Source organism: Bidens hawaiensis, unplaced genomic scaffold (assembly GCF_021521415.1).
Source record: "Bidens hawaiensis isolate Kalapana, Puna unplaced genomic scaffold, B.hawaiensis_p1.1 tig00026587_1, whole genome shotgun sequence".
In the NCBI taxonomy this organism is placed as follows: Eukaryota; Viridiplantae; Streptophyta; class Magnoliopsida; order Asterales; family Asteraceae; genus Bidens; species Bidens hawaiensis.
Genome location: NW_027494266.1, coordinates 296,054 through 321,436, shown reverse-complemented (window position 1 = coordinate 321,436; position 25,383 = coordinate 296,054). Strand labels below are relative to the sequence as shown.

At 33.0% G+C, this 25,383-nt stretch overlaps 1 protein-coding gene, 1 non-coding gene and 1 pseudogene across 4 annotated transcripts; 2 read left to right on the top strand and 1 right to left on the bottom strand.

Moving 5' to 3' along the window:
* The first annotated feature begins 5,931 nt into the window (after positions 1 to 5,931).
* LOC143573570 (very-long-chain enoyl-CoA reductase-like) lies at positions 5,932 to 7,994 on the top strand (annotated as a pseudogene). The gene is made up of 4 exons (XR_013142452.1): positions 5,932 to 6,079; positions 6,164 to 6,203; positions 6,873 to 7,628; positions 7,735 to 7,994. The product of XR_013142452.1 is annotated as a very-long-chain enoyl-CoA reductase-like (transcript).
* Positions 7,995 to 8,370: 376 nt separating this feature from the next.
* On the top strand, positions 8,371 to 8,443 carry TRNAK-CUU (transfer RNA lysine (anticodon CUU)). The gene has a single exon. It is a non-coding gene; the product is annotated as a tRNA-Lys (tRNA).
* A 1,585-nt stretch (positions 8,444 to 10,028) lies between these two features.
* LOC143573569 (putative serine/threonine-protein kinase PBL28) lies at positions 10,029 to 20,862 on the bottom strand. Of its 2 annotated transcripts, XM_077058411.1 has the most exons (4): positions 19,906 to 20,862; positions 16,814 to 16,846; positions 16,478 to 16,702; positions 10,029 to 10,286 (listed from the first exon to the last, which is right to left on the bottom strand). In XM_077058411.1, the coding sequence occupies exons 1-4, from the start codon at positions 20,821 to 20,823 to the stop codon at positions 10,035 to 10,037; spliced, it is 1,428 nt and encodes a 475-aa protein (XP_076914526.1). In that variant the 5' UTR covers positions 20,824 to 20,862; the 3' UTR covers positions 10,029 to 10,034. The 2 variants fall into 2 exon arrangements, with proteins under 2 accessions (XP_076914526.1, XP_076914527.1); XM_077058412.1 differs by lacking the exon at positions 16,814 to 16,846.
* Positions 20,863 to 25,383: the final 4,521 nt, after the last annotated feature.

Genomic DNA, 25,383 nt, shown 5'->3' with positions numbered 1-25,383 from the left:
CAATAGTATACGATATACACTAAACGTAAATGTTTTGACATTTCCTCATGTTCAATCACTCAAATTATTACTGGTAGAAGAGTAGTTAAAGCGAATGCAAACAAATTAATGTATATCTATTCTATAACTAACTAGCTTTAATTAAACATAATAATTATAAATGTTAGTGTTTTCACTGTCGGTCAAGCTGCTTTAAAATATGTTTCATACAAGGTGACTAAACATGAGAAGGCGTGTCTTAACAACCAACATGCATTTATTCATTTAGTTTTTGACACTTTTGGTTTCCTCGCGCCTGAAGCTGTGGAGTATCTTACCCGAGTTCAACAGGTCAGGCATAGTAATGTTATGACTCCAAAATCAGCAAATGTAGTTTTTAAAAGATTGGGGTTTGTAATTCAAAAGGGTGTAGCGGCGCAGTTTGTTGTCCACTTGTCTTCTACTTTAATTTTGGTCGTCCCTAACTAAGAGGAGCAGTCGGGGGGCAAAGAGTCTTACACCAAACCGTAAGGCTATAACTACTAGGCGGCAATTTCAGGCGAGAAGGGGTGACAAAGAGAAGAAACACCCCCACCCCCCCCCCCCCCCGACGATTTTGTCGCTGAAAAGGGTTTGTGGAGTATTGTTATTTTTTTTGTCATGTATGTGGTATATATATTTATGTGTATATATATATTGAGCAACAACACCACTACATACGTAAAATAAAAATTCCTCACGTGTTGTCTATACATCAAATTTCACAAATCACCTCATTCTGTAGCATATTCACTACACATAGCCTCATTCTGTAGCATATTCACTACACATGGCCTAATAGAATATATATTAGGGGATGATGAAAAAAGTTAAAATAATATAAAGTTGTCAATATTAGTCTTCTTGAGTTCAATCAACGTCATTTGGGCAAATGGGCCCGTCAATTAAATACAGGGTTATCTGAAAAAATTTATTTTTTTTCTATCCTCGTTTCGTCCACATGCATAAATCACTAGACCATGATGGAGGTTGTGCCACGTTGTCAGCTTCTTTCGTTCTTTAGAATTCGACAACGAGGGATCAATGAAGATTTAAAATACCATCATGTCATCGTCCATATATTCTGTTTTTTTTCAAACGGCCAATTTTAACCGACCCGCTAACAAGAAGCTTGCAAGAAGGGCGCTACAACACCACAACAAAATGAACAAACAAGTTAAATTTTGCCCATTTTCTCGATCTAACTCCAACCTCTTAGACCTATTTTTAATCCGAAGAAAAGCCAATGATTTAATCTCACGAATGATGTTTTCAACTTTTATGGGGATATTGGAGAAGATACAAATGTAGCGAACCCGACATAAGCTCCAACAAGCAATCATCACTACCGTGTGCACCGCCATTTTCTTGGTTGTATGGCCCGGGATATGATTATGCACTTGATTATTATGATATTATCTTCGATCAATAATCTTATAATAGGTTATATATCAAATACCTAGATCAATCATGTCACTTGATTATTATCTCTGATCAATAGTTTTATAATAGGTTATTTATTAAATACTCAAATCAACATTGGATCCAGCTTAAAACCTTTATCAGGTCTAGTTTAACATGTTCTAAACTTGTTTTAAAACATTTACCTCGTTTTATAGTTCAAAAACGTTGTACTAGTCTTATCTTTTATAAAAATAGACACTCCACAGCTTACCCAAGTTCAAAGAAGTAAAAGACTAGTCTAGTTAGACGTTTTTAAAGCTGTGGAGAATCAACAGTGATAAGGCCGCCTACAAGAGAATCAACATCCAAAAAGAATATGAGATGATGAATAGAGAGCTGAAACAATTTGCTGATGATTAAATTATATAAATATTATAAAAGCAACTTTCTGTTATCTCACAGATTTTTACTATTCATAAGTTTAAGCAGTTGTTTTATGCCACGTTGCAAAGTGTTACGGATTCCAATGTGGACAGTTACACCGTCACTCCTGTGGATGCCTTGACCACCACCGCAATTCCCACTCCCAAAACACCTCCTCTGTGGATGGTGGTTCGCTTGGTCGGTTATGATGTTTGTGGCAACGATGTGCATTTCATGTATTTTCAGTTGAGATTGTTGACTATGATGACTGCACATAATCTTACTCAGTTTGAGATGTTACACTGGGGCAAATGGGTACTCCATTTGCAAACTTTTTTTGCCGCCCTGTTTGTGTAAACGTGTTGCTATGATAAAAACATGTCTGAGCCTTAAACTCTAGCAATAAATTACATTTTAGGTTTAGTTTCTTCTGCTTTAGTAATTTTAAGATTAACTTTCGTTAATTTATTAGCATGTACTCTCATAATGAGTAGGTATATGGCTGCAAAAACTGAGGTTGATCATGCCTGACGCCTTGAGTGTGGGCGGACAAAGCGACCGATATGCAAAGGTAAAAAACTTAATGCTTAGTGAACTTACAAAAATCGTCGTCAAAGTTAGGTGTTCAGAACCAACGATTCATCTCTGATTAAATATTTAATTTTATTTTATATATAATTTACTATAAAACGATTACAATAAAGTGGCAGGTAAACGGGCAACAAGCTGCGCCGCAACCCCCTTTTGAATAGCAAAGTCAATCTCTGATTCGTTTTACAGACTCAATCTGTTATTATCTTAGATCTAAAAAATTTTGGTTTAGGATTATGTGATTATTATAAGTACGCGCATCGTCAAATAGCTCTTCAACTATTACAGCTAGTGTTCGGGAATCGTTCGATCTCTAAACTACAGTATGTAGATATCATTCCCCGGTTTTTTTTATTTCTTTCTTGAGGCTTATAACTTTTGAGTTTTTTTGGTTTTTGTTATTTGCTTTTTTTTTGCCCCTTATGTTTGCAGATACATATATGTGAATTCTTCGCAACCTACCATCCAGGTTTGTTCGTGTTCATGTGCAATTAGGTTTTGGACATTTACTATTGATTCATTTTGGAAATTTACTTCCAAATTGATAAGAATTTTGTAATTTTTTTTTTGAGAAATAATTTACTACTTTTATACAGATTTGTAGCAAATCATAAATATTTAAGCTTCGTTAGTGCATAATTTCTAATTGAAACAGGCATGTTTTTTCAATCAAGAGATTTACAGCAGACGCCAAAAGAAAATATCAAGAATTTGCTTCACTGCAGGTTTGAGTTACTGTTACACAAATGGTAATTAAGACTATAGCAGGTCAGGTAAAGCATTTATATACGGGTTTGCTGCCTTCCAACTCGCGGGAGTATACAATGATAACTTCCGGACGCTCATGCGCAACTACATTATTCTTAAATGAGTTGACTTCAGCAGTTAAGGGGGCAGCAAGAAAAGATCAAGGTTTTGGTCTGTGTTATGGGCAAAAGTGTTCTTATACCATATTTTTGATATACTGTAAATTTGCAATACTTTCTTTCATAGTTGTGCGTGGGAGTAAATAATTAGTTTGACAATTTATAGGTTACCTGTTACCATATAAATGTCTTTATTTAGAGCAAACGTTTGGGCAAAATATGATGGCTGATTAGTAATTCACTTAATATCGGAAAAGGTTGTTTAAATATGGGAACTTCGATTAAACAATTTGCATGGTTTCAACTTAACGTATTGGCATGAATTGGTGGCCCTGTCAACTTTTGATCAACAAAAATATACATGAATTCGAATGCTTTGCCCATTTTCTTTGGTTTCAACATATATAAATTTTTTAACTTTGAATTCGCATTAGTGTGAATCAACAACTTAGATGCTGTAAAGAAGTTTGTGGAAGAAATATAAAAAAACTGGCAATAGAATGTGCTAATTCACTTGATCAAGGTAATAAATTGGGAAAAAGAGTGAATGTTAAAGCAGTTTTGGGTCGGAGATCAACAACTAAGTGTTATCGCCGCGACGTGCGGGTAAAGAACTAGTATATATTAAAATGCAACTTTAAGTTGCCCTTTTCAATCTTTTAGCACAAATTTTTCGTAAAAATACTTATTGGCTTCTGAACTTTATTTCATTAGACTTTTGTCACAAAACTTTCGCATTTATACTTCTCGGCCCCTCACCTTTATGTATAAACTTGGGTTCATTATACTTTAGCCAAAAAATTTTCACATCTATACTTTTGGCCCCTCAACTTTAATTTCATACATCCCCTTGTTTTTTGGTATCTCAAATTTGGTAATGAAATTTTTCAAAACTTTTATCGTAACGAACCGAACTGATACCAGCCAACTTCCCAGCGTAGCACGCACATTAACTTTCGAACATGTAGAATAGGCTTTGCAATCCAAAAGGGGATAGCGGCGCAGCTTATTGCTCGTTTACCCGTTATCCAGATGTAATTTGATTTGTGTTAAATGTTAATAAAAACTTTATTGTGTTGGATTGGGTTTTTATTAAAACTCAAAAGTACTTATAGAACATTAAATATAGAACAACAAGAAAATATCTTTTTATAACTATAAGAAAATATCTTTTTATAACTATAAGAAACTAAAAGGACTTGAAAATAAGTTAACAAATGATTGTTATCTTCATAAAGTTGGTTGCAAATCATTGTTTGAGAGTTGAGAGTTGAGACGAAGCGGTAAACGAATGGAATGTTTGGGCCATTGATTTTGAGCCTGCATAACTTGGTGGGTGTTGCATGATCTTGGGCCGATGAAATTGGGAGTTGACAGTATTGGATCGATCGTATCATATTGCAATTCAGTGTGTGACAAACAATTAGGACAAACCCAATTTTATACATGCACAAACCAGTCAAATGGTTATTTGAAAACTAGTTAATTTAATAATTAGTTAGTGGTCAAAAATCAACTAACCTGTTAGACCGGTTAATTAGGTCAGGTACTACCCGGATTTAAAGCACAAAAACCCTAACAAGTATATAACCGAACCAGTAAATAATCGGGAAAAAGTAGGTTTTAGAAAAAAATAATTAAAAAACCTTGAACTAGGCCAAAATAAAAAAACCAGTTATAGATTTACCATTTACTAGCCGGTAACCGTGTGCACCTCTAAAACCCATAATTCAAAACAAGTGGTTATTCTTAATTTATCTTTTATCATAATCTCTAAAAAGTATAAACCATTAAATGCTATGTATGAAAATCAACCAAATCAAGCTACCATGCATAGATGCAGCTACCGCCCACTACCCCCACCTGCCTACTTCAAACACTACCCTTCATTTATTTTTTTTTCTTCTTGAACAACTTCTGGATTACCCGTAATATCCGAGTAAGTCTTTTTAAAACGGATGTCAACCGCATATACCGATTTTGACCCTCATGACTTATCGAAAACCTCTTTACCAAGCTAATACTTGACATCACCGCCTCCCCCCCTCGATTTTGAAATGTATCGAACTCCGGATAGTAAAAAAACTGGGATCTTGTATTTTCAGGGTTGAATTCCATATTTCAATAAATTCCGTAATCGTAAATAACTGGGGTTTTTTTATTTACAATTTTGGCAATATCTCAAATTTAAACTTCTCTTGTTCATACTCGACAACCAGACACACAGGTAGTTTCATCTACCCCAACCACACGCCTTTAAAATCACACTTTTCCCCCTTAAATTAAATTAAATTAAATTAAATTTAACGCATCACCTATACAACAAGACCTTATATTAAGAGCATTCTCATCTTATTCCTCATCCCTATCTCTATAATTACACTAAAAAATACTACATTTCTCTCTCCTGTTCAATTAAATAATATTTTTTACTCTTATCATTACAATTTTCTCTCTCCTCTACTCACAACCAATCCAACAAATATTAAAAAATAAATAGGAGCCCAAATTTACAAAAAATCACTACATTTCTCTTTCCACCCTATAATTTACACTCGTTAACCCCACCCTATAATTTGTAAACATCCCGCGTATAATTACAGGGGATGGGATGTGAATGCTCTAATATCACCCCTACCCGTTAACCAGATCTCATTCTCAACCATTGTTATTATTGTTTTCTCCGCTTTCTCTTAAGAAAAATGAAAATGAAGGTCACCGTTACTACGCGTAACGGCACAGAATTAATTAACGGCGGCCTTGTTCTCGACAACTCTGTAAGTTCAATTTCCTCATATTCATGCCAGTGAGTCTAATTATTGTAGGGTTTTGATGTTTTATATTATTTGTGGATATTCCAGGCTACTGTTGCTGATTTGCAGGAAGCAATTTATAACCAAAGTAAGTTTTACTCATTAAATTGATCAAATACAATCCAAATTATACCCGATTGACCCATTACGGATCTAATACAATTGAGGGAATTCAGCTATCGATCGAAAACCATATAAACGAATAAAGTCGTGATATATGCCTAAAAGGATCATAACGCGTGTTTTACATGGATCAAAAACCATGAAAACAAATAGAGGGGCCAATGTTGGTATCCATTTGGTTCGTCACGAAATTTATACCACAAGATAGATAAAAAATAAAAATAGTAAACACACCTGCACATTTTGCTTTTTATATAAAAATCAAAATTTAAAAATAAAAACTTTGTGGCTAAACTGTATATTAACAAAACTTTGTGTTATATTTATAAAAATTTTAGCTTTACTAGTTTTAATTTTTTTTTAAAAATCTGGCCAAACTCTAAACAACAAAACAATTGTGGTCAATTTATAAAAATAAAAGGTTTAGTATTTATACACAATACATATTAAGGAAAGATAGAATGATAACCACTAGATAGCTGGGAACCAAATGAATCATATTTCAATGGATTCAAAGGCCAAAAGTGTTTCCTTTTGTACCTAATTATTAAATAGTTCTCATTTCATTTATATTTTTAAAGAGTTTTATATAATCAAAACTGTATATCTTCTTACGCGCGTTTTCTTTAAACAGTTAAGAAATACTATCCTTCTCGACAACGTCTAACGCTGCCCCTAGAACCGGGCTCAAAGAAGCCCGTTGTTCTTCAATCCAAAAAAAGCCTCAAAAGACTACACAAATGGAAATAATGACACCATAACCGTAGTGTTCAAGGATTTGGGCCCACAAGTTTCATACCGCACACTCTTCTTTTTCGAGTACTTGGGCCCGTTAATCCTCTACCCCATCTTCTACTACTTCCCAGTGGTGTACCAATTTTTCGGGTACAAAGGTGAACGGGTCATCCATCCGGTTCAAACATACGCGTTATATTATTGGTCTTTACACTACTTCAAACGGATCATGGAGACGTTTTTCGTGCACCGGTTCAGTCACGCAACTTCGCCTCTTTCAAATGTGTTTAGAAACTGTGCTTATTATTGGACTTTCGGGTGTTACATTGCTTATTATGTTAATTATCCGTTTTACACGCCTGTAAGTGATCTTCAAATGAAAGTTGGATTTGGGTTCGGGTTGGTTATGCAAGTTGCAAACTTGTATTGCCACATCATACTAAGGAATCTTAGGAGCCCGGGTGGGAATGAAGGGTACCAGATTCCACGTGGGTTTTTGTTTAATATTGTGACATGTGCGAATTACACTACCGAGATTTATCAGTGGTTGGGGTTTAATATTGCAACACAAACTGTTGCGGGTTATGTGTTTCTTGTGGTTGCTGCTTCCATTATGACTAACCGGGCCTTGGCTAAACATCGGCGGCTCAGAAGGGTAATTTTCTTGACCTTTGTAGTTGTGTTTTAATTCAATCAAGTCAAATTTGGTTTAATTATAAATACTGGCTCTGATACATGTTATGGTGTTTTTTTTGTTGCAGCTGTTTGATGGGAAGGAAGGAAGACCGAAGTACCCTCGTCGATGGGTAATACTGCCCCCATTTCTGTAAGCGAGTACGGATATGGATTGTATGTCGTTTTCAATGACTCAGGTTTATTGGCTAGATTTGTATGAGTTTGTTTTTTTAGTCAACATATGTTTTACATGTTTAGAACTTTTGTTTCTTTTGAATTGTGAATCATACCATGTGTACTAGCTGCATAAGACTTTTGAATTTAGCTGATTTGTATTTGCTAGTTTGAGTCTTTCTTTTGTGTTTACTTCCACAAACTATGAAATTTTCCAACTACACCATTTTGGTAAAAAAATAAAAAATATATATATGTATATAAAAAATTTCATACATAGAAACTTGTTTAATACACATCTATAAGTCTGAATTTAAAAATTCGTTTAAATATAAATTTAGACTTTATACCTTAAAGTTATTAGATCTCTCATCTCTGTGAAGACATTCAAAGAGGCAGAATAGATTAGCACATTAGTATAACTATCACTAATCACTCAGTGTCTCCAAGACCAAAACCGTTAATTCAAGCAATCCTATGTCTCCTTCCAAAACTGCACTCCACAATTTTACTGTTACTTATTAAAGTAATGTAACAAAGTATGTATAGCCCGTCTAGCTCAGTTGGTAGAACGCAAGGCTCTTAACCTTGTGGTCGTGGGTTCGAGCCCCAAGGTGGGCGAAGCGTTTTTAATTTGTTGCTTCTTTTTTGTGGTTTTAAATATAAGTTGCTTATGGGGAGGGAGGTTTCGGGTGATGGCACGAACCAAACAGTGCATAAGATTCTTATGTTCGTTTGTTTAATAAATGAGCGAACAAGGATAACTTTTATGGCTTATAATTAAACGAATGAATGTGAACACATGTTTCGTTGTTCCTTGATTTACGTTTCTTTGTTTAACTACGTCATTATATGTATTTTTTAAGGGTAACTTAACAAGTATTAGACTTCAGTTGGTGTTCGTTTATGTTTTTTCTATTTACATTTGTTTGTTTATGTATGTTTGGTTTTGTTCGTTAAACCCACTAAACTATGTTATTTTATAGTTTTTAAGGATAATAAAACTATTAGACTTCAGTTGGTGCTTGTTGATGTTCATTTGTATTATGTTGTGTTGATTTATGTTCATGCGGTGTTCGTTTCATTTGATATCGAGGCTATGGAAGAGGTGTTATATCTTTTCATAACCTTTAACCCTGGGCTCACACTTTGGCTTAATTACAATCAAGTCCTTTAACTTTATAAATGCTCAAATTAGACCTGGAATCTTGACAATTTTAACAAAAGTTATAGGATTCTTCAAAGTAACCTTGATTCTTTAGCCTCTTCCTCTACGGCTTGAAAAAAACATCTCGTATTGAAACCTATTGTCGTTTTGAAATCCTTGAAGTACTTGTTCCTCTCACCTATTTTGTTTCTTGGAGCAAACTCCTCAGCTTGTCAATAGTAAGCTTCTTCATAATTGTGAGTCAACTTAATGATGGCACCACATAAAAACAAATTTTGAACTAGGACTCCTTAGTAATTTCTCCATCACATTGTGACCTTCACCTTCTTCACCATTAGCTCTTTTTTTTTAACTTGCAATAGCCATCACACATGAGAACTAGTTAGCCACATTTTTTCTTCCTTCACGAAGAGATTTAAAATCTCTCCTAAGGCTTTGTAACCTTACAACCTAATCCTGTGAATCTCCCTAAAGTCCCAATCGAAGAACCTCCTGAATCGCCTTTAAGGTGGAGGTCGCAGAAATCCACGAGAAAATCTGATCATGAATTCCTTGTTGAATAACTGCTATTGCATATGCATCATTCTTCTTGGCTTCTTTGTGTCGAATCTGATGTTTATCATTATCATTCACACCATATTCGACTACATCCCAAGACTCCTAAGACGTAAGGATGGTTTTCAACTGAATCCTCCAATATTTATAACCTTCACCTTTGAAAAGCGAAACTAAAAAAATATCTTAACCTAGAATATCGATAGTTGTTTCATCTATAGAACAAATAGAATACTCTCACTGCTTGAATCTTTGTGGCTTTCATACCACAAAGTTGGCAATAGAATACACTCAAGAACTAACACACAAACTTCAAACAATATAAACACAAGATTAATCATAAGCTTACACGATTCTATTGACTGCATGAGATTACAATCTAATAATAGCCAAACTTGAGATTACAAACTTAGTTTAGATTACTTTCAACCGAGTAGTCGATCATTCTTACATCTTTTTAAACTGGTCGATAATTACGTTTTAAAGAAATCAATCTGCCAAAGCGGTAGCCTTCAAACAGCAACCAATGGCATCGATGTACTCACCTGCACGACCATAAAACCCATCAAACAAACCCGTGTCCCATGATCCTGAAAAACGATCTTCAGCTTCGTGAGTGAAAGGACCGTACTTCCTTTTGTTTGTCGTAACACACAAACTCGTGATCAATTCATGGTTACCCTTATATTTCCCGACACTTCCAGATAACCCAATTATTTCTTCGTCATCATCAAGGTTAATCTGTGCATCATTAAAATTAACCTTCCTTAAATTATGGCACGGTCATGCTAATTTGTCACATGACACTCATACTTAGTAGCTCTTTATCTTTTGAAATATATTATAGTTCGTGTGTGAGTATGGTGAAGTTTAATGGGAAATGGAGAAACTATGAGTTTTACAAGTAAAAAAATTCTTTCTACATAATTGTTTTCAAAGTTTTTGCGTGCTAACAGTTGTTCTAATTAAAAAAATCTCGTTTTTGTAATAAAAAATACATTTTTAATTTTTTTATATTTTTAATGATTTAATTAATTAAAATGAATATATATATACACACACGCACACGCTCTAACTAAAAGGCTCGCATGCCATATGTTGACTCCATATTTATTGTCACATTTTTTTCGTGTCCCTCTCCCTTATTAAAGATCTCGATCTTGTTATAAATATATATTATTATTTTGGTTATCAACACCTAAAATAGATTAGCTTCTTCTACAAGTATTCCTCTCCTATATATAATCTATTGCATCTCATTGTAATATACACATGATTAATGAAATCTCCATCTTTCTCATATCTCTCTTTCTCATATTCATTGGCTATTAGGCTTGTTTCACAACACGTTATCAGCACGAGTTGCTATTGGAGACGGAGTGGATCAGATTTTAATAAGCCGTGGGTATGAATTAATCAGATTGCAACCGCAAAACTGGTAACCTTTTGATTCTATCAATATTTGTTTATAATGCCTGCATTCAAATAATATGTTTATCAGGAACCATAATCTTGTTTTTGGAGAAAACGACAACAATTTAAATTATTTAATGATATCTCATATAAGATGAAAAGCAAACTGCAAGTTGCATAACATATATGTTGATTATGATTATTTGTTCTAAGAGATTTATGAAAGTTGTTTAACTGTGAATAAATAGTTTCATCTCGATTAAATATTAAACTAATTAATACCATGTATTTACTTATCATAACCAAGTTTAACTATTATTTATATAAACTAATATTGTTGTATAAAATAAAGAATCTCACAAATTATTAAGCCATCCATGTATGTTAAAGTGAAGGATCAATGCACCGGATTCGTTTCCAATGTACATGATTTGGAAATTAAATAAAACATATTCTATATTTAGACGAAATTTATTGCCTTTATATATTCATATATTGTTTAGCGTTTTCTATAAGCGAATTATATATGAACTATACATGGATATTATTGTTCAAATAATCGTTATACTTTAAATGTGATTTTTCCTTTTTGTATAGTAATGCATAGTTATATTTATTTTATTCAAATAAGGTATAAATATTATCTTTATTTAATATGTAATATAAGTTTTAAAATATATTACAATATAACTCTGTGATTTAAAGTAATTGTAGATATTCTCTATGTAAGTTATATTATCATAATCTTGGTCTTCCACAAATTTATTAAGATTTATGTAAACGGATACATGGGTGGTTATTAGTTATTATTGATTCCTTATGATTTATTGAAACAAAGTAAATCATACATCTAGTAGATAGTTATTTTCGTATGCATATTGATATATGAAATAAATTCAGTTAGTATTGAGAAAAACTAGATTGATTGATTGTATGATACCGAGTATACATACTTTTGTAATATTAAATGATTTATATTACAACTATTATTTTGCTATAATTTATTGGTTCTCTAAATTGCCATGTTTGATATCGGTTATTATATGATGTAGCTAGATAATAATATGATTAGTCGTTTCTTTAGCTTAAACAAACTATGGTTATGTTAGTTAAATAAATTGATGAGTGAATATGATGTCAAACGATACTACTTATAGAATATTGGTTTTCGTTCTCAAAAGATAGATATATAATTTGGTTAGTGTTTGTGTTCTATTTTTGGGTGGCTTAATACATTAGTTTTAACAAAAAGAATTCATAAGAAAATAACTATTTGTACCACTTGCATATGTCAATAAATATTACCTTGTTAAAGGTAATTAATAGTTGATAACTTAAAGTTATTATAATTTGTTTTATAATGACATGTTTACTATTTAGTATTGTGTGTAATCTATTAGATAGTATTGAATAGAACAAGTACATCAAGTTATGGTTTATTATTAATCTCATGGAAAAATAAAATATACTTAGATATGACACCTAAAATGTCATTCTCCCAAGATCTTATTATTAAAGATTATAAAATATTAGTATGATAAATCTTACATAACTCATTCATGTAATTACTTTCTCAATACTTGTTAGTATATAAAGAGAAGATTAATTATGAGGAAAAACATGGATAAGACAATTTTTCATTTGTCAAACCTCAAATATGCTCCCGAAGTAGCATATCATTAAAACGTATGAAACGTTTGAAATGATTTAGTATCCGTGCTGGAGAAAGTTAAGAATAAACCATGGAAATGGTTTGGTTTTATACCATTCCTGAAGTGAATTTGACAACGTATTGATCATTGCAATCATGGACATAATTGAGAAAATTGTAATGGTGATTATTTTAATAATGAGATCGATCATCAATATATAATGATGCCTATGCTAATAATGAGATCGACCACCACATGTTGCAAAGAGATTGGTTATATATGAGAACAAAATCTGGAAATACAAAAGTGAAATCACATGATCGTTTGAAACGATCATACAATGTTCACTCATATTTAAAATCTTGTACTAAAGAAGCATGATATATATACGATCATAAACTTGAAGTTAATGGATCATGATTATCTTATGGCGTGACCGGTTAGACCATACTGAGTCAATGATGTGAAATTTATTGAGGAACCAAAAGATTCATCATAATAATTATACATGTAATATTGCTCTCAAGGGAAATCATTTAGTTACCACATGAAGGTGGGGTGTAAATCCCTAGATGTTATGTAATTGAGAAAAGGATACACATATCCTAACATGATACCATTTAGTGTTTTGAAAATCGATGCATCGTCTAAATGGTTATCAAGGCAACTTGATGTTTGCATGATTTATGGCTTAGCTAATAAGATAGCAAGCATATTATTCCATATTGGTATACTTACATTATGTTATAATAATGAATTTTATTCCCAAGTTAATATTGATCGTTGGAATAAGTGTTGAACTTCTAACAAATTGTTAAAGACGATTACTCAACTTTATAATTGGTTACAAAGGCAATTATCACGAGAGCAAAGGTTCATGTTTGTATTTGAGTACATATGATTTTACATGTTTAAAAAACTAATTCACATCAAGCCAACAAGTTATGATACTTCCTCCCCATTTTAATTGGTTTTGGGTCAGTAGCTAAGTATTTCTCATCTAATATTATATATTGAAATTAATCTACCACAAGACACAAAGATGAGGCCACAAAGGAAGTTGGGAATGTATGCTGGTATTAAATATTATCTATGATTATATACTTAGAGCTATTAATGAGATATTTGTTTATGGCTCATTAGTTTTCACTTTAGTGAATCAACATTCCCAACATTAGGGGTGAGATATAAAGCAGTTAGAAAATGAATTTAATTGTAATGAATTATCGCTGATCCTCAAACTTATATTAACTAGAAGTTCAAAGGATAATTCATGTATGAAGATTAACGAATCAATTACCAGACGATTCACTGATCAAAAGAGAGTGTCTAGCTAAGACACTCATATGAACTGCTAATGCTCCAATTAATAAATGTCCCAAAACGACAAACGCATATTGATAATAAGTCTAACGCGCGCGTGTAGCGTGGTAGACTGATCGGTTCCAAATGTAAAATTTCCTCGAAAATTGGAGCAAATAATGAAGATGGTTAAGTCGAGGTGTAGTAAAAGGTCTCTTGAAAGAGATTAGACATGATGGTTCTTGAAGAACCTTAGGTACCTGAAAACAAAGTGCTCTCAATAATATATATTTTATCATGTCTACAAAGATATATGGAATCGAAATAAAGTCGACGTCGCTATACTTTAATATATATATAATTAGCGCTTGAAATGTTGATGATGAGGATCAAGATTCTAAATCTGCCTATAAAAATGATTGGCCAAAGTGGAAAGACGCAAACAGGGCAGAGTTGAATTCTCTAAATAACGGAAAGTTTGTCGGACCAGCAGTCCATACAACTGAAGTTGTAAAATATGTTAGATATAAACGGGTCTTTTATGTGAGTTATAAAAATTCAATAAAGTGATATAAGGCAAAATTGGTAGCACAAGTGATATAAGGTAAAATTGGTAGCACAAGGATTTTGCAAAGATCCATGATTAATTATGAGGAGACACATTCTCCAATGCTGGAAGCATTGACTTTTCGATATCTAAATAGTCTGGTAATAAAAAGAGAGAATTGATATGCGTCTAATAAGTATTGTGATTCAGTTGATACTGAAAGTTTACAAGAAAGTCTTCGAATGATTTGAATTATCAAATCATGTAAATTAAATTCTCGAGAACACTATGACTCATGTTGTATACAGATTCATATTTGAATATGTTACGATTATTGAATATGTTGAACATAAATGTAACCTAAAGAGTTTCATAAGGTAGTTGAATACCTGAAATGTTAACTAATACATCTTAATGATGGAATTCTTGTGCATCAATAAGCAATGCACATAGAAGAGAATCTATATGATGAGTACAATATCTTAATAAACAAAGAAATGGTACAATATGGATTTTGATATGTGATACAAAAATGATGTGTTAAATGAGCAAGTTTATGCAGCAAAAAATCATAGAAAAGTGAACACACATGCACAATTTGTCAAGTTAGAAAGAAGTTCATGATAGATTGAAAAATGCATAGAGTTATGCTTATTATGTATGGACTAATATAGTCGGATTAAGCATTGTACAATCAATAATTATTTTGATAAAGAGGGAGACAAGTTGGATGTCATTAGTCATACTTTTATCAAAATTCTACTCTTAAAGGTTCATATAATCACAGTTTACAGTGATGATGTACACATTATCGAGAGAAACTGCAGAACTTTTAGAATGAGAATTTTTGAAATACCTTGACCCGATGTGATTATTGCTCGACCTGCAGTTTGAGTATATGTGTAATTATATGTGTATCAATCTATCAAAGTCCATCTAAAAATGTTGAGACAATTTACTAAAGACAAGATTCATTCTTTGAGTACGTTAAAGGATATCCAACATTGCACTCTATATCATTTCCTATCATAATATGAAACATTATTGGTTCAAAAGTATTATAACTAAATGCATATGCGCATTAATATGCGATGCTAACTATACATGATTTTTATATCTTTTATTTATATTTATCAGCATGTGTCCGGCTTGGAGACATCAAATGGGTTAATACATATATTACAGGTATGAAATATATGAGTTTATATTTTACTAACCCATCAAAACAAGTTTGGCTAGTATTGTCGATGCAGATAAACACAACAGGATCATAGTGTTTACCAGATGAAGCAATAGATTTTTTCACGTGAAGATAATACAACATTATTCAACTTGAGGATTCAAATTTCAAGGGACGGAGATGCAAATGATTGACTACAAAAGTTTTGGGCAACTTTCATATAAGATCGATGTTTACAATTTTAACGGATATATAAATCAGGGGGAGACAATACGCGCTGCACTCTTTTTTCCTTAGCTATGGTTTTGTCCCACTGGGTTTTCCTAACAAGGTTTTTAACGAAGCAGCATCTCCAAGCGTATTAAGTTGATAACCAAGGGGGAGTGTTATAAATATATATTATTATTTTGGTTATCAACACCTAAAATAGATTAGCTTATTCTACAAGTATTCCTCTCCTATATATAATCTATTGCATCTCATTGTAATATAAACATGATTAATGAAATCTCCATCTTTCTCCTATCTCTCTTTCTCATATTGATTGGCTATTAGGTTTGTTTCACAACAGATCTCTCATTTTTAATAATTCATTTAAAAAGAAAATAGTATATGGAAGTCAAATTACATTAAATAGTATTTAATTTATTTTCGAAACCTAATTACATATTAGTTTTTACATATTATTTTTTTAAAAAATATGATACTGTAATAAGTTTTTCCACCTATTAGATGTACATAAGAAAATAATTTTATATATTATATTTAATATTTTTCACCATACGTGGTAAACGGGTTCTAAATTTATATATATATATATGGACAAAGAGTTGTTCACCTCAAACTTCTTAGCATTAGTACTCTCGCGCACCCACGTGTAGTAAGGCTCGAAACCATATTCTATAGACTCCAACGATCCACTAAAATCTTGTGTCGTAAAAATTAGAGCATGGATCCAGACGTCGTGAAAAATGGTTATCTTCTTCAACTTTCGATTGCTCTTAAGCTGGAACAAAAATGGATTTCCACCTGTTTGTGATCCCCATAATCTGGTTCGTGTACCCTACCAAATAACACAAGTACAATATGTGACTGTATATAATTTCAAATTGTAGAAAAAAATCATCAGTTGAACTGATTGTAATTAATTTCATGAAGAGGATAGATAACTTACGATTTGACGTTCTGGCTCAATTATTCGTGTACCCTATACAACACGAAGTTTATGAGTTTAAGTTAAAATCTAATAACGTGTGTGCTTGTGTGTGTAGATATAGGAAGGTTAGAATAAAAAAAATATTGTGAGAAAGAAGGGAAGGAGGCAGCCCGATTGTGGCATGTGGCAAGGACTTATCATAACTAATAGGGACATTATTGTCACTAGGATTTTTGTTAATTTTTTTTTTTCGCTAAAACCAAACAAGTTACATTCAACTACGACTCTGATATAATTTTTGGTTTCCATTGTCAATATAAACATAGATATTACATCAATATAGCAGGTAGGCGGGCAACAAGCTGCGCCGCTACCCCTTTCTGAATTGCAAACCCTAACCTGCTAAAGACATACCCATGTCCCTTTGTTAATTTCCATACAATTAACTCCTTTCGTGTACTTAAGCCTTCATTAATTTAAAATTATATTCTATAGCTATTTCATAATTGGCACCATAAACAAACACACTTAATTATAGCATTTCACGGTAATCGCAAGCAATCAACGGTTATAGTTCATGCATATTTGCGGTTGTGTTACAGTTCATACATATTAAATGTTGTGTTATTGGTCATATGTATTCACTGTTGTGTTATTGTTCAAACAGTATATTGTTGTGTTATAGATAATACATATTCATTGTTGTGTTGTGGTTTAAACGAAATAATATTGTGTTAGCGTATTCATTGATTTTTTACATAGAGTGAACTGCAGTTTTCGTCTATGTGTTTTGTCAAACTCTGCGGTTTTAATTCAATAGTTTCAAATTTGCGATTTTCGTCCATGTGGTTTCATTTCACTTGCAATTAAACCCGAATTCATTAACTCTGTTAGGTTTGGTCGTGAAACCCATCAACGTGCCCCTCAAGTGAGGGGCATTTTTGTCCTTTTTCTTCCCAAATAAACTCAGTCGTAATTCGCAAGCCCCCTCACTTGAGAGGCTAGGAATATTGACTCAAAAACTAATAGCTCCGTGAAGGGTACAAAACTGCCCCTCACGTGAAGGGTACACTGAACAGTTTAACGACCAGACTTAACGGGGTTAATGAATTCGGGTTTAATTGCATGTGAAATAAAGCCACATGGACAAAAATCACAAATTTGAAACTGTTTGACTAAAATTACGGATTTAGACAAAACACATTGACGAAAAACGCAGTTTACTCTTTTATATATTAAGCGTGAGTAGTGTTTAACATTAATGGATTCATGTGTCATACTAAGGATTTTTATTATCAGGTTGTTGTATTGTTTTATAGTTGTGTTTTTGTTAATACTTAAATCAATAAACATTGGAATTATAACACAACAAGCACATGAACTATAACACAATAAAGCCACGGAAAAATGAAAGAAGATTCAGAAAAATGTTGATGATTCGATTGAAAGTTCCTATACTCAAGCCTAAAAGACAAAAATAAAAGAGAGGTTTTCGAATTTTCCTTTAATCAAGCCTAAAAAAATAGGATGTGATAATTATGCTATTAGAGTTCCTATCAACTTTTCTTATATAATATAACACTTTGGACGATATCATCCTTCAAATTAAACTCAATGGTGTCAAAGTAAATTAACACACACTTAGCATATCGTCAAACTTTCAATTAGGGGTGGCAATCTTGACCCATGGGTTGAACGACTTGTATCAAAATGTATAAGATGGATCAGAATGGGTTAAACTAAAAAAAATAAAATTATTGAAACGGGTCAAAACGGGTTGACATTTCTCGGTTTTTTTGTTTGTTTTTTTTTTATTTTTTATGGAACGAGAAAAACGGAAAAAACTTTTTGGCATTTTACTTTTTAAGTTTTTGATTTATATTTTGAGTTATAATTTTATTTTTTTTGAATTTTTTGGTGAGGGGTTTTGAAATGGGTTTTGAAATCTCAACCCATTTTGACCCATTTCAAAATCCCTCACCAAAAAATTAAAAAATTATAACTCGAAATATAAATCAAAAATTTAAAAAGTAAAAATATCAAAAAAAATTTCCGTTTTTCTCGTTCCATAAAAAAAACTCGAGAAATGTCAACCTGTTTTGACCCGTTTCAATCATTTTCTTTTTTTAGTTTGACTCATTCTGACCCATCTTATACATTTTGATACAACTCATTCAACCCATGGGTCAAGATTGTCCCCCCTACTTTCAATCATAGCCCTTAAACATTTCATTCAATGGCTAGGATTGTTTCCAATCATTCTTAGATGCATTGGTCTTTTTAGTATAACCCAACCATATAACTCACTTGTGTCAAGAAACTATTAAAATCGTAGTGTAACAATCAAAATTTTTTAACATGATGTTATAGAAAAGGGTTCAAATAAAAAACAATTGTTTTGTGGAAGTGTGAGAAGACTTTAAAATATTTTAGAAAAATGGATTATATCATGTAAATAGGAAACTATACAATATTTTAAAAACCACTAATCTCAACCACTATATCATAGATCCAAGTGCCTAGATATTCTTATGCTTCTCACAAAAAAATGTTTTTACGTTAACCCTACCCTAATGTTATATACACACACACATATATTATCATCACTTAATATAAAAATCATATGAGTTATAATATGTGTAACAAAACGTCGGTACGCGTAATATAAAAATCAAAACGTTACACATAGTATAACCCGTAGGTAAATTAAAATTTGTAGTTAATTTTTTATTTACATGATGATATTAACATGTACTACATTTTGTTAAAACTTCAACCAAAAAAGTTTCATTTGTTACACTGGTTTTCAGAAGTTTTCTTAACTCAAATAAGAGGGGTGTTTTGGTGAGCTTTTAAAACTTGATTATTTGTTTGTTGAAAAACAAAATATGTTTGTCAAAACTCCTCCAAAAGCTTCAAATTGAAGCTTTTCAAAAGTTAATTTTGTTTTTTAAAAAGCCAATAAACAAAAAAAAAACAAGATTAAAAACTCACCCAAACACCCGCTAAGCATTTAGGAGTTTGCTAATATGTTTGGTCAATATCTATATTCTCTTGATTTTCCCTATATATTATGCAATATACTTAATTTTAAGAAAATAATGACTTACAAGTTGATGTTCTAAAGCGCTTTCTAGTTCTTCAACTATGGACCTCATCGTTGGTCGCATACTTCGTTCTTCGTTCAGGCATCTGAAAGCAATTTTAGAGAAGATTTCTAGCGAGTTCGGCTTCATTTGTTCAAGTAGACTGGGGAAAATGATCTCGTCTAATTTCCCCTCTCCACAATAATTTTTCACAGATACTGAGAGAAACTCAAACTCGTCTTTAAATTTCTCAATTGATGCTGCCCTTCCACACAAGACTTCGAACAATACAACGCCGAAAGAATACACGTCAGATTCTTTTGTTAGCACTCCAATACTTACATACTTTGGATCTATATAACCGAGTGTGCCACAAGGCGCCGTGACTAGAAAGGTTTGGAACATATTTCTTGGACCTATTTTAGACAATCCAAAATCTGAAATTTTAGCTTCCCAGTCAGCATCTAACAAGATGTTAGAACTTTTTACATCACGGTGAAGCACCCGGTGCACTGCTCCCACACCACTGTGAAGATACTCGAGTCCACGAGCCGCACCAAGACATATTCGAAGACGTTGCTCCCATGTGAGGTCTATGGAGTCTAGATATTTGTCTAGGCTTCCATTATCCTCCTTCTTGTAAACAACAATTTTCTCGTTACCTTGGTCACTAAATCCAACTAGAGATACAAGGTTTTTATGTTTGCAACTAGCAAGTGTAGCGATCTCCGTTAAGAACTCGCGATCGCCTTGCATACTTTGAACACCTAATTTTTTAACAGCGACGGTTGTACCTGGCTCACCGGGGAGTTGACCCTTGTACACACTCCCGAATCCTCCATGGCCAAGGATATTGTATCGAGCAAAGTTGTCAGTAGCTGAAATGATGTCTTCAAGTGGGATCCTAAGGTGGTCTAGGTTTTTAAGGTCGGCCTCTGCCATTGATAATTTGATATGTGACTATTAATTCGATTTCTATGAATCTGAAAGTGAAGGAATATGGCAACGGCTATGATCTCCTCTAATAAGTTATAATTGTATTATTGCAAGGATAGGTGGATTTCAACACAAGTTGCATTATTGCATTATTAGTTTTTACAAGTTTTTACTTTAATCAAGATTATTGTACTATTTTACTAATTTTGCGGTAAGTGACAAAACAAGGCCCGATTTGCAATTATGGCCTAACACATGCATGTTTTGAACTAAATTTACATTGACAACTCGGTTTTAAAAAAAATCAAGACGGAATGATAAATATAAACATGTCATAACAACAAATTAGGATTTTTATCATACATTATATTTTAAAATTAGTTAGAGGAAAAAAGTTGTAAAGTATCGAAACAATATAGCACTGTACGTTGACAAGCAGGGGCGAAGTTCAATGGGGACCGGGGTGGCCCCGGCCACTGCCGTTTTCTCTGTTGGTAGGGTAAATTCCACGATTTTTCTTGAAAATTTTTATAGGTGTTAAGCGCGGTCACCCCCCGATATAGTTTTCCAAAATGCTGCCGGTCACCACTGATATTTTTTTTATAAATATAATACCCCATCATTTGGCTGTTTTTTTTCTAAAATTTCGTAGTATTTATTAATAAACATTACAAAATAGTAGTTGAATAGTAAAAGATATGTTTTTATAAATGTTTTAGGTCTTTGCAATTCTTCTTCTAAGTATTCACCCATAGGGATGAAATCGGTACCATACCGGTACCGATACCAAAATATTCAGCTCGATACCGGTATTGAATATAAAATTTGAGATAGTAGATGCCGAAACTCAAAACTTTGGTACCTATTCGGTACAAAAGGTATCAAATCTGTACCGATTTCGGTACCAGTTGCAATACTAAATTTGCTTATCCCAACTCACCCTTCCTCTCGCATTATCATGAATATTTTAATTCTTTGTTGGTTAAAAGTTATTTAGTTTTTTTATTATAAGAACAATTGTTTGAATAAATGAAGAAAAAATAGATATATAGATGTTATATTGTTTGATCCGACCCGAATCACCGGCACGAACCGAATCGTCGATCAGAAAACTTTTTGAGTCCGTGACTTCGGTCACCCCCGTGACTAAGCCCAAGCTTTGCCACTGTTGATAAGTTCAAGTTTGTGCTTTGATAATTCGTAGATTATTTTAAAAACTATAAAGGGTGAAGAGTAAGCACCTAAATACAGTTAAACTTGAATGGTTTATGTTATAACTTTAGCATCAAATCACTTTAAACAGTACACGGATTTGACGAAATGAAATGTTCACCAACTTCTCTTCTAATATAATATAACTATATAAGCTAGACTGTGTTTAATTAAAGGCCTTCTGAGCTGGAGATGCGTTATCGAAGCAAAAGATGCTTTGATTAAGTCAAACATGTTTTAATAATAATAATAATAATAATAATCAGGGTTATCTCGTAGGTAAGCTAAACCAGGACATCGTTTTAGTCTTTAGACCTCCAGCTTCATATGGCCTCTATCTAAAATACGGGTTATGTATTATAGGTTTTTAAATAAGTTTTTTAAGAATTAGTAACCCGCTAATTGGCCACAACTCAAGAAGGTGGAATGTCTCATATCCATTATCACTTCATTCATTCATATTCCGTAATCTTGGATACACTTTAGTACTATACGCATAAAAAAAATGCATCAACATTTTAGTTGGCTTTAGGCATCCGAGTTCGTTGAACCGAACCTGATAATAATAATGGTATCATGAAGTGTGTGCTCGTCTGTGTCGATTTCATTTCCAAAAGTGAAGTGATACGGTATAGAGGTGTACAAAACCGGTTTTTCCCAAGTCGAACAGGTTTATAACGAACCGGTTTGCTATTTGACCCAAACCGGTTTGGTTTAGAAACTGGTTTAGGAGCAAGAGATCTCGATCTGGTCTAGGTCGGTTCGGTTCAATTTAGAACTGGTTTTCCCCTAACCTATCATGTTTTAAAACTGGTATTGTTCAAAAGAGAAACCGGTACCTAAACCGGCGGTTTGGGTCGGTTCCTGAACCGGTTCGGGTCGGTTTGCCATGAACCAGTCTGAACTGGTTTTTTATACACCTCTAATAAAGTCAAAAGGCTTTGGGCAATTGGGCCTACTCATAATAAACCTAATTGTCCAAGTAGAGGTGCACAAATCGGGTTTTCTAAATACCCAGTTTTGGGTATGACCGGGTACGGGTATGACCGGGTATTGGTAATAATCGGGTAGGGTTCGGGTCGGGTATTGTCTCTAAAAATCATACCCTATGCATCGGGTTCGGGTAGGGTATAGAACCGGGTATTTGAATACCCTATTATCGGGTATTGAAAAAACTCTATTTACGGGTTTTTTCGGGTTTTTTTCCGGTATTTTTTTTATATAGATTGGATTTTTTAAAAGTTACACTTTTTAGGGGCATTATTCGAGTATTTTTAAGGTATTTTTCGGGTATACATCGGGTATTTGAAAAACCCGGTTTCGGGCATTGGAAAACCTCGGTTTGGGGTTCGGGTATTACCGGGTACAAATCGGGTTTTCGGGTATTACCGGGTACAAATCGGGTCCGGTTCGGGTTCGGGTTCGGGTTTTAGTGCCAAAATGCATACCCTATCCGTACCCTACGGGTAGGGTCGGGTTCGGGTTCGGGTATTAAAAACCCGGGTATTAGAAAAACCGGTTCCGGGTATTTATTTCGGGTCCGGTTCGGGTTCGGGTTTTTTGTGCACCTCTATGTCCAAGGGCCCAAGACAAAGTAACCCACCCCGGATATTTTAAAACCCAGACCAAAAAAAAGAGCTAGGAATTATGGTCTATTGGTCTCTACGAACTCCTTGGGCCAGACAGAAACTTAGTGGGTCTGGGCCACAATAAGGGCCGGGGGAAACCCGCGATGCCTAAGGAAAAAAAAAAAGAAAAATAGTGTCAAGGCTTCTAGTTGGCACTTTAATCATATTCATTGTCTTATTGAACAACGTATAAAAGATACAAATGGATTATGATTATTAATATTTTATGTATTGTTGGCTTTTTGAAATGTAAAAAATATCCTTTGGTTTTATTTGAAATCCACATTTTCCTTCCAATTTGTTCGGGTACCATAACCCGAAATTGCTTGCCGAATCAGGGTAGTTGCTACAAGTTGTTGGTGAGAGTCAATGAGTCATTATATGAACGGGAACGGCTGAAGATCGAAATATCACAATCGTAGATTTCATCCGTCTTGAATCGTTCTTGTTTTCAAAGTTTTCATAATCTCTCGTGCAGCTAGCTATTTAATTAGTTTCAATTTATCTTTTCGTTTATTAAGAACTGGTCGATTCGTCATAGTTTGTAGCGGTTCGTTGTTTGAGAGATTTCTAAATCTAAAACTGAAATTCAAAAGGTTAGAATCATACTTAGAGGTTGCTTTTCAGACATAAAATTTGTTTATACACTATTGACTTTTGTTGCAATATATACGTGTCTTGAAATATTAATAAATAAGTTGCATATTACTTTTCAAATTGTATAAAGTTTTCAGAGTGATATCGTAATTCAAAAGGTTGGAGTTGACTTCTCAAACAAACATATAATTTTAATTTGTGTACGACTTTGTTGCAATATTTTATGATAGGACTTTCAATCCCGAACCAAAAACATTCAAATATGTCTAATAAGCAAGGAGCTGAAAATTGATAACCTGTTCATACAATGTATAAACATATTATCAATTTTTTGCTCCATGCTGAATGCTGATTAGACTTATTGTAATACTTTTGGTTTGGTAATGAAAGTCCGTTACGTGGGTTAAAGAAAATCTTTGTTTTTAGACTTCAATTCACCTGTATTTAACATGGTTAGAAGAATATAATGATTTCTCTAAATATGTAAGAAAGAAAAACCAGTTTGTTATACATAATTAAAATTTATGTGAAATAGCATGAGAATTGTATAAATATTTCAGATAAGTAAACAAAATTTAAATAAAGATATGTTTTTTTACTTTAGTTATAGAGGTAGAAATGAATGCTCTTAAGTATAGTTATATAAATATTTTAGACTATGAAGAGAAACACATGATTTGGTCTGTGTTTTATTGCTATGCATGCTCCTGCTTATCACATGTTACGCATTAAAGTTACCCACCAATAAAACCTTGTGTTTTCTCACGTTATAATGTCAACTTGTTAAGTCGTTTTCATCCAATACTTGGTAAGTAGAAAGTTAATCTTACCATGAATAGATCAAAATAGATGTTGCACTATAATATTTAAACAAACACAATATTGTTAATATTCACAGCTCCATTATCTTTGGAATACTATTGTTTCATTCCCTTGGATTTAATTTCTAAGTAATTTAGAGTTATTATACAAATAATCTCTATTTACCTAGTCACATTTTTGAGACTTAAGTTTAAATAACTGAATGTTTGGGTTATATACATATATTTAGATTTAGAGCGTGTTTAGGATTGAGTTTAAAAAATGTTTATTGGCTTATTGGTGTTTTAAAAATGCCAATAAGCTAAAA

Bases quoted from the DNA above. Each gene is read 5' to 3' on its own strand.
- LOC143573569 (XM_077058411.1), bottom strand. From the start codon at position 20,823: ATGGCAGAGGCCGACCTTAAAAACCTAGACCACCTTAGGATCCCACTT. The intron at 16,703-16,813 runs GTAAGTTATCTA...GTTATTTGGTAG, and splicing joins TTGAGCCAGAACGTCAAATC to GGTACACGAACCAGATTATG. The intron at 10,287-16,477 runs GTGAACAACTCT...AATGATGCACAG, and splicing joins CTAATGCTAAGAAGTTTGAG to ATTAACCTTGATGATGACGA.